This window comes from Acinonyx jubatus, chromosome D1 (assembly GCF_027475565.1).
Source record: "Acinonyx jubatus isolate Ajub_Pintada_27869175 chromosome D1, VMU_Ajub_asm_v1.0, whole genome shotgun sequence".
Taxonomy (NCBI): domain Eukaryota; kingdom Metazoa; phylum Chordata; class Mammalia; order Carnivora; family Felidae; genus Acinonyx; species Acinonyx jubatus.
This window is the reverse complement of record NC_069390.1, coordinates 46,264,018-46,280,388: the sequence shown is the minus strand read 5'-3', so window position 1 is coordinate 46,280,388 and position 16,371 is coordinate 46,264,018. Positions and strand designations below refer to the sequence as shown.

The 16,371-nt window shown below is 45.5% G+C and overlaps 2 protein-coding genes across 3 annotated transcripts in view; one reads left to right on the top strand and one right to left on the bottom strand.

The window, feature by feature from the left end:
- USP47 (ubiquitin specific peptidase 47) overlaps nucleotides 1–7,142 on the top strand; it is a 108,066-nt gene extending 100,924 nt beyond the window's left edge. For both annotated transcript variants that reach the window (XM_015068720.3, XM_015068719.3), the window contains 4 exons: nucleotides 737–867; nucleotides 2,861–2,908; nucleotides 3,000–3,130; nucleotides 3,959–7,142. In XM_015068720.3, coding sequence (XP_014924206.1) covers nucleotides 737–867; nucleotides 2,861–2,908; nucleotides 3,000–3,130; nucleotides 3,959–4,133 — 485 coding nt within the window. In that variant the 3' untranslated portion in view covers nucleotides 4,134–7,142. The remainder of the gene's footprint in view (nucleotides 1–736; nucleotides 868–2,860; nucleotides 2,909–2,999; nucleotides 3,131–3,958) is intronic.
- Nucleotides 7,143–9,204: 2,062 nt separating this feature from the next.
- The window catches only part of DKK3 (dickkopf WNT signaling pathway inhibitor 3), a 46,276-nt gene continuing 39,109 nt past the window's right edge, over nucleotides 9,205–16,371 (bottom strand). Inside the window, exons 4-7 of the mRNA XM_027073137.2 lie at nucleotides 14,054–14,146; nucleotides 12,789–12,933; nucleotides 11,694–11,850; nucleotides 9,205–10,769 (exon numbers count right to left, since the gene is read on the bottom strand). Coding sequence (XP_026928938.1) covers nucleotides 10,550–10,769; nucleotides 11,694–11,850; nucleotides 12,789–12,933; nucleotides 14,054–14,146 — 615 coding nt within the window. The 3' untranslated portion in view covers nucleotides 9,205–10,549. The remainder of the gene's footprint in view (nucleotides 10,770–11,693; nucleotides 11,851–12,788; nucleotides 12,934–14,053; nucleotides 14,147–16,371) is intronic.

Sequence of the window (16,371 nt, the reverse complement as noted above, 5' to 3'; positions counted from 1 at the left end):
ATTTCAGTATATATGTTAGCTTCAAAGTAGTTGAGTGAGAAATAAATCATGTGAAATCATGTGATTAAATCTAAGAAACATTTATTGACCTGTAAATTGCCAGACACTGCTAATCTCTGGTGCTACAAAAATGAATAAGAACTAGTGATTGCACTCCAAATGCTCAGTCTATAAGAAAACCAGAAATTCCACAATTTCTGCAAACCTGTAATTCCAAAATCATAGGTACTTAAGGACCAAATCAGTACAGTTTGCTCTCGTGTACACCAGAGAGAAAGGTAACAATTGAGCCGGTTTTGAAGAATCAATAAGGTTTGAGTAAAAGAGAAGAGAGGGATTAGTGTGAGCCGGAGTGAAAGAAGAAGATAAAGTGAAGATGATTTGATCATGATGATGTTAGATTGTGGGGGTGGTAGCCAGTAGAGAAGCAAAGATTGGCAATCCAGAGAAAAGAGTAGTTGATAGAGCAGTGTCCAGCAGGACTCAGGAAGGAGTGAAATTAGGAGTCCTGGTAGAAGGAGAGCTTGCAAAAGAGTAAAGAATTACCTTCAGAGACTGGAGGGAAGAGAGGAAATATTCTATTCTCAAAAACTTGCTGGGATAAGTGGGATCTTTTATGTGCACTTTCTAAGCAGAACACTTGAAGTAAATCTTGTTTAGTCAGGCCATACAGGAAAAGTCAAATTATGGGCCTCTAGAGAAAAGAGAAAGATGATTTAATCTTGCATCTTCATAGGGGTGGAGAAGATGAAATCCATGTCCCAGCTTGCGGTTTTGTCAAGACGGTGGAGGCCTTCGGAAATGAAGCTGGATCCCTTCCAGGAGGTTGTGTTGGAAAGCAGTAGTGTTGATGAGCTGCGAGAGAAGGTAAGTTCATTTGAAATAAATTGAACTAATATGTGTTTTTCTCCGTGTTGCATAAGAGATAACCTAGGAAGCAAGTGCCAAATAGTCACGTGTCAACCTTTCTTTCTTTGTCTCTTTCATACCTTGTGACACCTTGTCACACACTCTCCTTGTTTCCTTAGGCTCCTGATGCTTTGAAAAATTACATTGGCTTTTGGCCATCCAGAAGTGGACCCCTCGCTTTTAGTTACTTGAATCAAGTTTGTCCTGAGTAATTAACATTAGTTAGGAGTTACTAGAGTAAATTGCTGTATATATTTTAAAAAGCCAAACGCTTTTTAAAATGCATGGAATTGAATAAAGGATCTATATGAAGCTCTCTTTTGCATTTTTCAATTTAAAGGTTGGAATTCTGTGGCTCTCTGGGGAATGGGTGAATTATTCATAAGCAGTACTAGGATAATTGGCATCTTAAAAACACTTTGTTTCCATAATTCATACCAAATGCAAAAATAAATTCTAAATATATTAAATTTATATAAAAATACAATAAAATGTTAAGTGTACTAGATGAAAAGGTTGAAAATATTTTTATGTTCTAGAGACAGAAAGATCTTTGTAAGCATAATACCAGAAACTAAAAAGGAAAAGACCACATAAAAGTATAAACCTTCCAGACAGCCTCCTCTCCAATTCTTCTTTTTTAATTTAACAAATGTTTATTTTAGAGAGAGAGAGCATGAGTGGAGAAGAGAGGCAAAGGGAGAGAGAGAAAGAAAGAATCTTTCACGGGGCATGGAGCCCAATGTAGGGCTCTGTTCCATGACCCTGGGATCATGACCTGAGCCGAAATCAAGAGTCAGACACTCAACTGACTAAGCTATCCAGGCGTCCCTCCAATTTCTTCTTCTTCTTTTTTTAATAAACAACCGATAAACAAAGATAAAAAACAAGGAAGGGGAAAAATATTTGAAACAGATATGAAGCATTATGGTCCGTATTTATATGGAGCTACTGCATTAATAAGAAAAAGGTGAATAATCTAATTTTAAAGTAGGCAAAGAACTTGAATAGGCAATTCATTGAAGAATAAATACAAGTTAAAACAGTAACAGCATTCTTTTCCTCTTAAAATGCTGGAAGTGTAGGAAATAAAATGCCTTGAGTTGTCAGTTTGGGAAAACAGGCAAGATCACACGGCTTTTTTTTTTCTTTTAATGTCTATATGTTTTTGAGAGTGCATGCACATGCGTTCACATGAGTAGGGCAGGTACACAGAGAGAGGGAGAGAGGGAATCCCAAGCAAGCTCTGCACTGTTAGCACAGAGCCCAATGTGGGGCTCATACGCATGAACCGTGAGATCATGACTTGAGCTGAAATCAAAAGCTGGACGCTTAATCCACCGAGGCACACAGGCGCCCCTCATACAGCTTTGATAGGTGGCTAAATTGACATCACTGTTTCAGGCTTCACTTTGGCATTATCAGCTTTTCAGATGTGCAAGTCCACATCTAAGAATTCATTCTCAAGAAATATTTGCAGAAATATGAAAGGATGTTCATGAAGGTATATATAGTATAGCATTGTAACTAGAAAAATTAAAAATAGGCTCAGTGACCATTGGTAGGGAATAAAATGGTATATTGTTCAGCTGTTGAAGATCATGAGGTTATTCTGTGTCCTATTCTTATATATAGGCTATATAAAAGTATTATATAGAGAGGTTTCATAAATATAATTTTGTGCATTTTAGATATATGTGATGTAGTTTATATGTGTGCATAGGAAAAGGTCTAGGAGGAATATACTAAGTTGGCATTTCTGGGACATGGTATTTGCAGGGTGGACAAGAGACGATTTCACTTTCTGCTTTTTTTTTTTCTAATTTCTTATATCAAACATTTATTCCATCTTTGAAAACATCAAGCTATTTCTGTGTGGGTTAAAGGTTGATAACTTATTTAAGCAAATTTATTTTTTAAATAAACTCATATAAAATGTTTCCTTTTACAGCTTTGTGAAATCAGTGGAATTCCTTTGGAAGATATTGAATTTGCTAAGGTAAAGTCTTGAGAGTGTTTGCCTTTGGGTACTGGTGCTCAATAAACATGGCTGTCAGCATGATTTATTCATTCATTTATTTTTTCCTTAGGGTAGAGGAACTTTTCCCTGCGATATTTCTGTCCTTGATATTCATCAGGATTTGGACTGGAATCCTAAAGTTTCTACCCTAAATGTCTGGCCTCTTTATATTTGTGATGATGGTGCCGTCATATTTTATAGGTATCTTTACAGTGTATTTGTTATTCATAGTGATGTAACATTTTTGTTGTCCATAAGTATCTTGTTTTCCATAAATACCTTTACTTTTTTTATGGTATAAAGCAGCCCTGACCAGTACTTAGTACAAGAGCCACACATTACATTTTGAATTTTTCTAGTAGCCACACTTAAAAAAGTAAAAAGAAACCGGTGAAATTAATTTTAATAAAATATTTTAACCCATTATATCCAGAATGTTATCACAACATGTAGTCAATATCAAAAATTGTTCATGAGATATTTTACATTCTTTTTCTTACAGTAATTCTTAGAAATAGTGTATGTTACGCTTCCAGTAGGTCTCAAGCTTTCAGTAGGCACGTGTAGCAAGTGGCTACTGTGTGAGCCAGCACAAATACGGAGGAAAAAGAATAGTCATTGATGCCTGGCAGATAAGAGTTCTGACTAGGCTTTGTTACTTACCTAACTCCTGGTCATCTGTGAAATGGTGACAGTGATGTCAGCCTTGCAGGATTTTCTGAGAACAAGGACTACTGCATTTAACAAAACTGTCCATAGTACATGTTATATATAAATGTTCAATCAGTGGTGGCTGTTATTACACTTACAATAGCATGGGAATTTTTCTGTACCATTTTTAGAAGTCATTGCTGTGTTAGTATAATGAACACATTTGCCATCCAGGACATCTTAGTATGAGATTATTTAACTTCACCAGTGACAATCAGATTTCATTTTCTTACCAAGGAGCATTATAACATTCAAGCGTAAGTTACTAGAGGCAGATGGCTATACCAATCTAATATGTAATTAATATTTTAAATGTAGGGATAAAACAGAAGAATTAATGGAGTTAACAGACGAGCAAAGAAATGAACTGATGAAAAAAGAAAGCAGTCGACTGCAGAAGACGGGACATCGTGTAACGTACTCACCTCGGAAAGAGAAAGCACTAAAAATATATCTGGATGGAGCACCAAATAAAGATCTGACTCAAGACTGACTCTGCTAGTGTAGCATTTTCCCTGGGGGATTTTTGGTTTTAATTAGATGGTTCACTGCGACTGTGTAGTGCCGTTATGGCCGGACATGGTTAGGGGTAACCCAGTGACACCAGCACTGATTGGACTGCCCTTCACCAATCAGAAGCTCAGTGCCCAATGGGCCACTGTTTTGACTTGGAATCATGTTGTGCACTATAGTCAAATGTACTGTAAAGTGAAAAGGGATGTGCAAAAAAATAAAAACAAAAAACGAAAAGCGAAACCTGCTACTAGGAAAGGGGGAAGGGGAATGAGTACACTTCTTTTATTGCGGACAAATGTGCACATAGCCGCTAGTAAAACTAGCCTCAAACAGGATGCTCATAGCTTCATAATAAAAGCTGTGCAAAGGCCATGAATGAATGAATTTTCTGTTTATTTCACTGATACACACATTACCTCATTGACAATTTGGAAGTAAATGCAACTGTGTGTTGACTCTTGGAAAGAAGCAAAAATAGGAGCTGAAGAGAGAAATTCTTAGAACCAGCCATAACCCAGTAAAGAATTGTGAAGTTGTGTTTTTATTTTGTTTCATTTTTTGCAAAGTATTAAAACATTATTCTGGAACATCAAAACATTTCCCTTAGACCGCTCCCAGCAAGTAGCAGCTCAAATTGCTGCAATATTGTAATTATAACTGATTGTACTTAAGTTATGGATGTAGAGAATATGGTTCACTCGTTCATTCAGCATGTAAATAAAATTGATCCTATTGAGTTATCATAATTGCAGTTCAACTATTTCCCATGGTTATTCTTTTCACGTACCATTCATGATGTACATTTGTGTACATTGAGGAGTATAGCAGTCTATGTACATGTAATCCTCAGTGAGGTTCCTCAGTGCTGGGTCCCATACAATTGTATTTGCCCTTGTTAATGAGGTTTTTCTGTTCAGCGGCTTCAGTTTTTTCCTTTGTACATTTACTTTTGAAGATTTACTTCAAGTTTGAATCTTCTCGAACCCTTGTAAGTCCCACTTTAATTTTTGGAGTTGATTTGTAGTTACATGTAGTTTAACTTTGCGAAAGCGTCTTAACATCGTGTTGAAAAAAACTTGCTAGTAAGTCAGGTCATAGCACAGGCTGATGTAGTCAACATGATTTCATTGCAAAGTCTATTAGAATGGGCAAGTTTTTGCTTTGCTAAATATGACTTCAATGAACACAATTCTACATAAATTTTGAAAATGCCATCTAATTTATAAAAATCAATTAAAAAGGTTTTGGTAAAACTTTTTCATGCCAGATGCTGTTTACAACGATGAACATGCCAATAAAACATTTGTTCATTCTGTTGTGTTATTTTAGTCATTAAATTTTTGTGGATGAAGAGTCTGGGTTAAGAATAGATTTATTTTCTTTAATATTTTGTAATGAGTATTGAATAATTCTTTCTGTAAGATACGTTTACAGTAAAGTTCTCAGATGAAAAGATGTTAATACTTTGGAGGATCCTGTCAATATTTCAAAATCAGATTTTTACCTTATTTCCTTTTAAGAAAGATATAATTAGAAAATAGTATTAGCAGATGTTGGCTTTGTAGTTTGAATATAATGATTGAGAATTCCATAATATCTTTAAAGTTTCTTGGAATCCACAGGGGGGAAAAATCTTTTCTAAGGTATTTTTCTGGCTAATTTTTATTCCATGTAAACTGTGTGCATTCTGCTAAATTTCATCTAAGTACTGTTCTGAGTCTGCGTTAGGGGGTTGGCGTTCTCATAGTCTCCTCTGCTTCTTGGAAGCATATGCAGTGAATTGTCTTTCCAATCACTTGGATTTTCTGGTGTGACATGACAACTCTTTGGTTCTGATACAGGCCTACTTACTTGGAATTTAGGGGTTAATAAATCGAGTTTCTGCGTTTGAGGACTGACTCTATGGAGCAGGAGAGGCCAGTTGTCAACAAAACAGGCTTTGGGCTTGGTTTGGTTTGGTTTCGTGTTCCTTTAAGAGTCAACGGTAAAGTTCTCACACCTGCTCCTCATTCTGTGCCTTCTGCCCTGCTTTTTGTTTTGTTTGCTGCTGCTGATTACAGGCATACTACAAATACCAAGAGTGAAGAAAATAGATCTCATTATAGAAAAAAAGTTGAAGCTTCCTGCTTTTCAGTGCCTGATAGAGTGAGAGCACGGTGTTGCACTTTGACCATTTCAGTAAAGGGAGCGACGAATTGTTCAAACTCAGTTTGTGGTGATGGGCGCAGTAATTTATGCGAGGGCGGTTAATGTGATCCACCTCCCTCAGATTCAGAGAATCACTTGAGGCAGGAGCCAAGAGGCAGAACACTGTGTGGATCAGTTGCCCAAGCACAGGGCAGCGGGGCCTAGTGATCACTCATCTGCTGAATCTCCTGAGGTGGACACAGACCACATGCAATAAATCGTGACCCCGTTCCTCAGAGGTCGCACAAGGATTTTGAAGAGCTGCTACCATGGGAGAGATGGGTTTGCATCAACCAGGCATGCCGTGGGAGAACCAAGTACCTACATATCTGAAGCAGGTGCTGAAGGTGAGGAGTGCATTCTGGTCAGAGAAGCAGAAGCTATGGTTTCAGGACTGTGCTGTGTCTGGCTGGTCTGTAGAAGCTTGCTAGTTCAAAGTCCACCTGTCAAACCAAGGTATAAGTAAGGGGTAATAGCTACGATGAGATAAAAAGAGCAAAGGAGCCCTGCACTAGAGTACTTGGTGATCTGTTTCATAACGGATGGGAAGTACTTAGAGATTCTGAGAAAATGGTGGGGGAGGGGGCCGTGAGGCTCTGCCACAGCTAAAAAAATTGTTGCCAGGCTACACAGGAATGGTGGTGTGGTCCTTCTCTAGGCCAGGAGAGAGCTAAAACTTACTACATGGTCGAAGCTAAATGAGTACACAGAATCTGAGCATGGCTAATCAGTGTTGTTGCTAAATCTGGAAGTGACCTGTGAATGTATGGAATACAATAAAATCATTTATTCTGGTTCATTTGCTAGTATTTCCTTTGCAATTGGCTACTCTAGTTCTCCTGCTGAATTCTGTCCCTTTGTTTAGCATCAAGACCCTAACCAGCTCTTTTGCACTTGTGACTTAACAAATTGTAGTCTAGAGTATATGGAATAGAAGATAATCTGAAGCAGCTTTTTTTTATTTGCTAAATAAAACTATTGCATCTAAAGTCTGTGTAATTTTTGAAAAACAAGTCATTAGCAGTCAGAAGCCTTATAAGGCAATTTACATTTTTAAAAGCAAAATTTTGTGGAATGTATAGTTTTCTAGGGGCCTAGTAAAATATTTTTTTTATCAGGTTTCAAAGGAGTTCATAGCCCAAATAAAGCTTATAGCCATCTAGACTAGGAGTACATGTTATCAAAGGTGCTCCTTCAGTGCCATTCCTGTGGGGAAGAAGGGTGCTATGTGGCCACCTGATTTCTGGTGTTAATTTTCAAAAGTCTGCTTTTAGAAACAAGAATACTTGACAAGATCAAGAGTGCGTGAAAGTGTGTGTGACCATTCAGAAAAGCACACAGCGGTCATTAGGGGCCAAGCTAGGAGAGCAAAAAAGCACTGGGGAGAAATGCTCTGCCCCTTCCCCATGACAGCATGCCTCTTCATCCCCTCACCAGCTCATCTTTACTGGAGAAACAGGTCTTCTGACTGGTCAGAGCCTGAGATTTGACCAGGCCAGGAATGATTGATTAGTGGACCTTACAGCCTTGCTTGAGAAGTGGGGAACATACTTCCTTTCCGCTTTCTTTGCTCCCAACCTGCCTCTTTCCCCAGTGAACTGAGTGTTCAGCCTCTTTTATAATGCTTAAGTAACCCATTTAATTAAGGAGTACTGGTCTGTTGAGAGAGAAATACGCAGTGGTTCTGTTTTTCCAGTAATGGTGCCAAATGTGTTCTGTCAAATGCAGTTTCCCACTGGAAGTGGGCTCTGAGGACGGGGGAGCAGGGTGGATCCGCACATAAATTCTGTGAGGGAGGGACTTAGCTTTATCTTATGTACCATGGTCTCCTGGTACTCATGCAGGTAGGGCCTGGTGCAGTAGGAACTCAAAATTTTTGCCGAACAAAATAATCTTCAGCTTCATTTCCACACGCTTGTTCAAATTCACCTTGCCTTCCAGGCGCTGTGAATTACTTGCAGTTTCCTCTATGTGCCAGCCCTTTTTCTCACCTCTCTCCCTCTGCCCTGGCTCAGAATGCCCTTTCCTGTTCCTTCTGATCACCTGATAAACTCTGATCTCTGAGAGCCAATTCCCATGCAGCTGAGTGTTCTCTGGGGCTCCCATCACCGTTCTGACGTTGGGTTGACTGCTTTGGTGGGTGCTGGGTTTAATGTGTATCTCTCATGAGGCTGTGATGCGCCCAGGGTAGGGACCCTATCTGGCTCAACCTGGCAGCCCCACAGCAGATCTTAGCACCTGGTTCTGAGTAGGCTCTCAGTCAGTACCTGTTGAGTAGTAAGGATGTAGAGTGGTCCTGGTGACTTTTGACACTGAGTAGAGATCAGCTCTATATTTGATCTTAAAATCATCAGTATATCCTGGGCCTACTGTACTAGATTTTTTATTTGACTTTTAGCACTATCGCTTAATATTTTTGAGCTTCCTTTTTTTTTTTTCATCTGCTAAATGAAAAAATACTCGTGGATTCAATTGAAAATTAGAGATGATAGAGGTAGACTGCCTAATCCGGTGCCTGCCCCCTCCCCCAGCGGACCTTAATATATTGTCTTTTTATTATTATAGTCTCTGAAGATCTATGTTCTGGCCCAGAACCGCATTTGAGTGGAAAGAAGAGTCATATACATTCCATTTACTCTTTCAGAAGACGGTGAAGTATTGACACTCTTAAGACTAATGCCTTACAAAAGCAGTGAACATTTCTAAAATATTTTGATGCTAAAACCGGTCTGCTTCACTTGAATGTTAAAGTCACTTACGTGGAAGAGTTTTTTGGTTTTGTTTGTTTTTGGACAATGCAGATCATTCCCATTTTATTTATTCAGAGTCAAAAAGAAAGAATACATCCAAGAACTATAAAGGAGTCATCTAAGTGATTTATGCTTGATTTTTAAATGCAACATAGATGTTTATACATAATTTAAAACTCAAAGCATGCTTATACAATCATGTGCAATTTTAAAATTTAACTCTGGATGAATACATGATGGAAACAGTCAATGGCACCTGAAAATACCATTTGCAGAATAGCATCCAGTCCAGTGCTCTCAGTGTGGATGTTACAACCATATTTCATAGAGCCTTGCTTGGTTTGATTTTCTCCACGTGGTTTATAATGGTCTTCAGTTGCTGGTAAGTGATTTTGCAAATTTCATTTATAATCCTGGCCCTACAATCACTGTTTCTGACAAGTTAACATATATCTTATGCACCAATCGTAGTACTTTCAAAGTCACTAACATAACTAACTGCCATAGGGGGACAGCGTCAATATCGCTGGTCTCCACTAGAATGATGGCCACCCCCACACTGAGGAGAATGCTATTTCTACCAGTAGAAGTTTAATCTTACAGTGAACTAGGTTGGCCTTACTTCCAGATACGCCTCAAAAACAAACAAACAAAAACCCATCTTCCCTCCTTTTATGGAGTGTTTTCCGTGGCCCTGAGGCTGGTGGGGAGAGCACTGGGCTTGGAATCACACCTGGGTGCATCTTGCTCTGATCTTCACTAGCTGTGTGACTTGGGCAAGCAACTTGATGTCTCTGAGACACCAAAATCCTGACAGATGGGGAGACCACCACCCTCCTCACCGGACTGGCAAGTGATGCAGAACTGCTCCCCTGGCACAGAGGTAGGAGCCGAGTAACACTGATGAAAGAACGGGGACACGTGGAACACAGAGTGCACAGAACACGTCACCCACAGCAGCTGAAGGCACAGCCTGCCTGTGCCTGTGGGAAGAAATGCGTGGAAAAGCCACTTGTTACATTTTCACCAGGTTTACGTTTGCAAAGCAGGGCACTCTTCTCCACATGTGTAAGAGTCAACATTTCCCCAAAACCCATCATGGGGAAATCTGCATCCTTTCCCCTTGCCTCCCCTCCAACAATTCTCCAAGGGACGTAGAACAAAATGAAACGTGCCAGGTGCCAACCAGCAGAGGCAAAGCAGCCAATGATCTGGACCAGTTTAGCAGCCCTCCACCCTCCCATACACCCCCATCTTCCCCAGGCACGGGAACCGTGCACAGTCTGGGAGGGTGTTGGGCAAATACACAGCACCTCATTTTGTTTCAAGCCAGAGGGAACATGTACTGGGAAGAGGCCGTGGAAAAAAGCCCGGTAAAGCCCACACCTAGAGGACACAGCTGGGGAAATAAATTAGCTATTTCTATTGCATGTCTACCCACAAAACAAGCCTGGGTCTAAATCTCTTCTCCCTCCAGCAGCTCAGAGGCAGCACCGGGCTCCCCAAGAGCCATTTCCACAGACAGGCTCCTCTCCAGGTTCTCCAGCTCCTGGCGCACCTCCTCAATGAAGCTCCCATCTTCGTACTCATTGGGGGCCCCTCTGGGCACCAGGCTCTCTCCGTCCTCACCACGGCTCCCGATGAAGGCCGGCTTGCACACGTACACCAGGCTGTGGCTAGGGAGAGACCGGGCAGGGACTCAGCCGAGGGCCATGTGTCCCCGCAGGGGGAGGGCGTGTGAAGTTGGACGCATCAACACGGGGAGACCCAAGCAGGAAAGCAAAGGCCCCGCGCCTGGAACTCACCTTCACCCCTCCGCTAAGATCTCAGTGGAGTCTCACCTTCCTGTCCACATCTTACTTTAACAAACATTGCTGAGGGAAGACCACTTTTAGAGGGATGGCTGCACACCTCTGATGGAGGTCTGTCTTCCTGTGAGACTCTCTGGGGCAGGCCCTGAGGACTTGGGGGCCCGACAGTTCATGGCAATGTGTCACCCCTCTCAGCCCCCTGCCCATCTGGGCCTCCTGGTGGGAACAATTCCTGACGGCGGGGCAGAGCCTGTCATATCACGAGACAGGGCCAGGGAGTTCTGTCTGTCTGCCCGGCCACCCTGGGTTCTGCTGGAGGGAAGGTTGAGAGTGACTGCACAGAGGCCACACCTCTCCTTCACGGTTTCTCGGCAGCTTATGACACCATCAGTGGTGCCCTCCAATTTGGTGGCCCACTCTCTAGTTTCCCTTCTACCTCTGTGCCTTTTCAGTCATCTCTGCCAGCAACTTCTCAGCTTGTCCTTCACAATGATGGTCCTAGGTGGGAGCTCTTCTGCCTCTACACCATCTCCCTTGGTCACCTATTCATGATGAGGCTTCAACCACCGTGCGGATGAGCTCCGCATCTATATCCCTGGCCACACCTTCTCCCGAGCCCCAGAACGATAGATCTGACTGCTATCAGAAGCTCCACCCAAATGACCCAAGGACACCTCAAATTAAACCTACCCTGAACTAAATCCACATCACCCCTCTGCTCCTGAGATCCTACTGGGTGGCATCTCATCTGCTCTCAACCTCTAACAGGGAGGGCAGGTGGGGCCTCACCTGTGGGGTTGGCAGAGAAGGCCACTGGCACACGGACATCGGTCCAGAGCTCCATCAGGCTCTAACTCCCAGGTGATGAGGTCCAGAAGCCGGCTGGCCGGGTCATGGCACAGCTCACCCTCCACGGGCAGGGGTGTGCACACAGGAAACAAGAGACCTAGGGCCAGGGGAAAGTCACCCCTGTGTGCCCAGCACCAAGCAGGCAGGTACCACAGAAGGAAGCAGAGAAGTGGGGTGGAGCCCCAACTTTCCAGCCCCTCAACCTCGAAGTGGAGGTTAAAATTAAAGAGGTGAAATGAGAAGAAACAAAATGGCAGAATGGGCTGTGGAGGGAATGAGTCTGGAAGGCTGGAGCAGTTAGAGAGGACTGCCTGGAGAGGGGGGGCTTGTGCTCGGTTTTGAGGCCAAAGGTCTGGAGAAATAAAGAGTGTAAGAAAGGCCCTCAAGGCTGGGACACAGCGGCAACAGAGGCCTGGGGTTGGGTGTGGCCTGGGGGAAGCCTTGGAAGGGAAACGGAGGAGTCTGATGAGACAGAACAGAGCAACCACAGCTGCCAGAGGAGCCACACGGAGCGCCGACCTGGAGGAAAATGGCTGGGACAGAAGGTACCAGGAGGGCTGGGGGCTGCAGAGGCTGAGCTGGGGAGGCAGCTGAAGGAGACATTTTTCAGAAACACTGCAGGAGGGAAGAGCCTGAGCGACCTCACCCACGAGGGCCAGTGAAAATGGAAGACAGGACTAGAAGGGGGACATCCTCAGAGGATAGGACAGGGCCAGGTGCTACCTTCAGGGCCTGGGAAATGAGGTGGAGAGTAGGGAGGGCTTGTTCCTCCTGCCCTGGGCTCATGCATCCTGAAGGGATTTAACTTTTCTAGGTGTCAACAGGAGACACAGACAGAAGACCTGGTGGTCCGCTCCAGGTGGGGGCCTGCCTCAGGCCAGGCTGTGGGGCTGGGATGCACCCTGAGTGTTTGGAAGCCTGCCAAGGAGGTGGGACCCTGCAAAGGTGTGTCTGGCACAGATGGGGCCCCAGGAAGACCAGGATGGTGGAGCTTGGGACAGGGCTTGCCCCATACCCAGTGGAGAGCCCACCCACCTCTCTGGAAGGCACAGCACAGCCCAGGCTGGCAGTCCCTCTGGTTGTCACAGATGGTCCCGTTGCCGCCTCTGGTGGCTGCCTTGGTGCAGTGACCCCAGACGCACAGCTGGTCTCCACAGCACTCACTGTCCTGGGTGCAGAGCTGCGGGCAAACAACAGCATGCTGGCTCACGTACTGTCACTGTCCCCAGCTCTGAAATTGCCACACGTGGGTTAACCACGCTCCCATTATACAGAGGAGGCAACTGAGGTCTGAGGCTTGGGGGGCTTTTAGTGGAAGTTAAGGGAGCAGAGATGGGAGAACACTGGAAAGACAGCACCTGGGGTGAGTCACATATCTGGAGTATTTCCTATGTAGCTTGAGATTTTGCAAAGGACACAGTGTGTCCCCCACAGACTTGTGCCTTGCCTCCTTTTTATTAGGCACCTAGGTCAGGAAGGAATGTGGCTTATGGCCCACAGCTGCAGGCAGCAGCCTGATTCGACAGCTGACTAAATCCAGGCCCAAGCCCGGAAGGCCATCTGGATGGGGAGGGCGTGGGGGTGCCACAGTGTGGAGCTGCACGCGGGACTGACAAGCACGGAGCACACCGGGGCCCCACAGTCACACTTGGAGGTGGCAGGCTGGAGGGACACCTGCAGCTGCCTGACCACAGCTGGCACCAGACAGGGGAGGAAGAAGCCCTCTATTTTCCAAACTTGTTATCATGCTGTGTTATTACTGCCTCAGTAATGAAAAAGGACAAGAAAAGTCAATGAGCCCATATGGCTTTGTCCAAAACATCTGTTGGGTGGAGGGAGTCCCCGTTTCCCTGGCTTCGTGCTTCTCTGTGGAATCTCTATCAGGGAAGTCCTCTGGCTTCTTCCGGCCCTCCCTCCGCTCTCTCTGGGCAGATGGGGAGAAAGATCTGGAGGGTGGAGGGTGGGGGGTGGGGGCTGCAATAGTGTCACTGGCAGCATCTACGGGGATGGGTCTACCCCAGGGGAATGACAGGTACCTGGTCCCCGCCTTCCCTCCCTCCTCTGTCACCCATGAGATCATGCGGCAAGTGAGGGTGGTGGCAGGTCTGCAGATGGCCTCCTTGTCACTCCAGGAGTCAGCCCCATTGGGCCGCATGGAGAGGCTCTTCCAAGCACGGACATGGTTAAAAGCCCCACAGAAGACTTCCGGGAAGGCTTCTCCCCCAGGTCTCCTTCTCTGGGACCCAGCCCAGCCCCCAAGACCCAGTGCTGCAGCCGCAGACACCTCTGGGCACACTCACCGTCTGCTGGTCCCGGCAAGGCTGGCAGGTGTACTCGAAGCTAGCAAACTGGCAATACCTGGCGGGCCCGCAGTCCTCGTCAATGATGCACTCCTGGGGAGGGGGAGGGGGTGGCTTCATCAGCGGAAGGCAGAGCAGCAAACCCGCAGTGTCCCATTTTATCCCAGCACGCCCCCCCCAGGCTCAGGGTTCTCCAGACTCCCCCTCACTCCACGGCCATGTGGACTCCTGCTCCTCAGTATCCACACCCTCCAGGCCGGGCGGGGCCCTCGCCCACACAGGGCGCCCGGGCCTCTGCCCTCCAGGACGCCGACCCAATTCACACAATGGCATCTGTGTGCAGCCCCCGCCTCACATACCCAGGGCGGGGAGCACGAAGACTCGGGGCCATCTCCAAGCAGAGCAGATGGATTTAATAAAAGAGCTAATGAGTTCCAGCCCCAGGCGGCTGCACAGGAGAGGCTGGAGCCCAGACTGCTGACCATGAAGGAAAGGGCCGCAGAGGGTTCCCGTGGCCCCCCTCCTCAGAGTCCCGGGTCTGGGGCTGCCAGGCAAGGGCAGTTGCTAGCTTCCAAAGGAAGGAGGAGGGCGGCTGGCATGGGCCCTGCAGCCCAGCTGGCTGGAGAAGCGGGGGAGAGAGGGAGGCCGTGGGAGCGGGCTGGTCGGGAAGAGTCCCCTTACACCAAACTAGCCACGCCGTCTGGGGCCCCGTGGCCTCTCTGCACCTCCGTTTCTAGGTCAGAGGCAGGGGAAAGTCATCTCTACCTGCTGTCGGGTGGAGCCATGAGATGGATCAGGGGGCATGGAGCACCCCTGGGGCTGGCACCCTGCCGGGTCCTCCTAGTAGGGCTTCCTCCCAGCCTCCCCATGGCAAGTGGGGCAGCTCTGCAAGAGGGGTCCTTGCTCTCAAAAGGAGGGGTCAATATTTGTCCTGTTCCATACCAGCAACCCTAAAATGCCAGCATGCCACCATCGTGGTTTTTACAGGTGAGAAAACAGGCTCAGAAAGGGGCAGAGGGCTGCCTCAGCGCAGGGCTGGGTCATGGGCTGTGCCCCCAATCTGTCTGAACCCCAGAGCCTGTCACGGCCTGAGAAGTCCACGGCGCTGTAAGTAAGACATAAGACCACCACCCGCTCCTAGACACAGTCGGCTCAGCCAGAAGCATCCAGGTCCAGGCACTGCTTCCAAAGCAGAGAAGCAAGAGAATGGGGTGGGAGAGAAGAAAGGAGAGCCAACAGGCAGGGAGTAGTTTCTCTGAATCTGGCCATGTCTTGAGGCACTGGGATGTAAACACGAATATGAAAAAGTCCTTACCCTCAAGAACTTCTAACTCCATTGAAAACAACCCCCCGCCCCCCCCCCAAAACTAACAGAAAAGGAGACAAAAGACACAGACAACTTATGAAAACAAAAACCCTTCTGCCTCTTCACACAGAAAAAGATGTTCAACCTCACACTTGAAAAAATGTGACTTAAAAGAGCAGGATACCATGTTTTCACTTAGAATGGACCCAATTAAAAAGGTTGATGATATCTGTGGTAGGCAGAGAAATACCCCTTCCCCAAATGTCCGACTCCTTGGAACCCGGGACGCGTCACATTACAAGGCAGGGGGAAATTAAGGACACAGGTGGAATTCAGGTTGCTAGTCAGCTGACCTGATGGTAAGGAGAGATGCCTGGTTATCCAGGTGTGCTCAATGTCATAAGGGGCTTTGAAAATGGAGAGGTGGGGGGCAGAAGAAGGGTCAGTGTCAGAGTGATGCCACGTGAGAAAGACTCCAGACTTCACTGGTTTTGAAGATGGAAGAGGGCCATGGGCTAAGGATCTATCTCTCCTAGAGCCTCCAGAAGGATCTCAGTCCTGCTGATACTCTTAAGATTTCAGCCCAGTGAGTCTCGAGTGGGACTCCTGATCCCCAGAACCATAAGATGATCAATTTATATTGTTGTAAAACCACCAAATTTATGGTTGTTACAGCAGCGATAGGAAACATTATAATATCCCATGTTGGTAGGGATTTGAGAAAATTGGCGTTGCCAGATGCTTTGGGGGTAATTAAAACTGAGCTGGATGTTTTTTGCAGGCAATTCATCAGTTTCTATAAAAAAAATTTAAATGTGTACCCCCGACCTCATAATTTCTCTTCCAGATGATTATCCTCAGAAACACTTGTCCACATGGACAAATATCAGAGCACAGGGATTTATTTTTTAAAGGGTTTATTTGTTTTTGAGAGAGAGGGAGAGTGCAAGCAGAGGAGGGGCAGAGAGGGAGGGGGACAGAGGATCTGAAGCAGGCTCTGTGCTTACAGCAG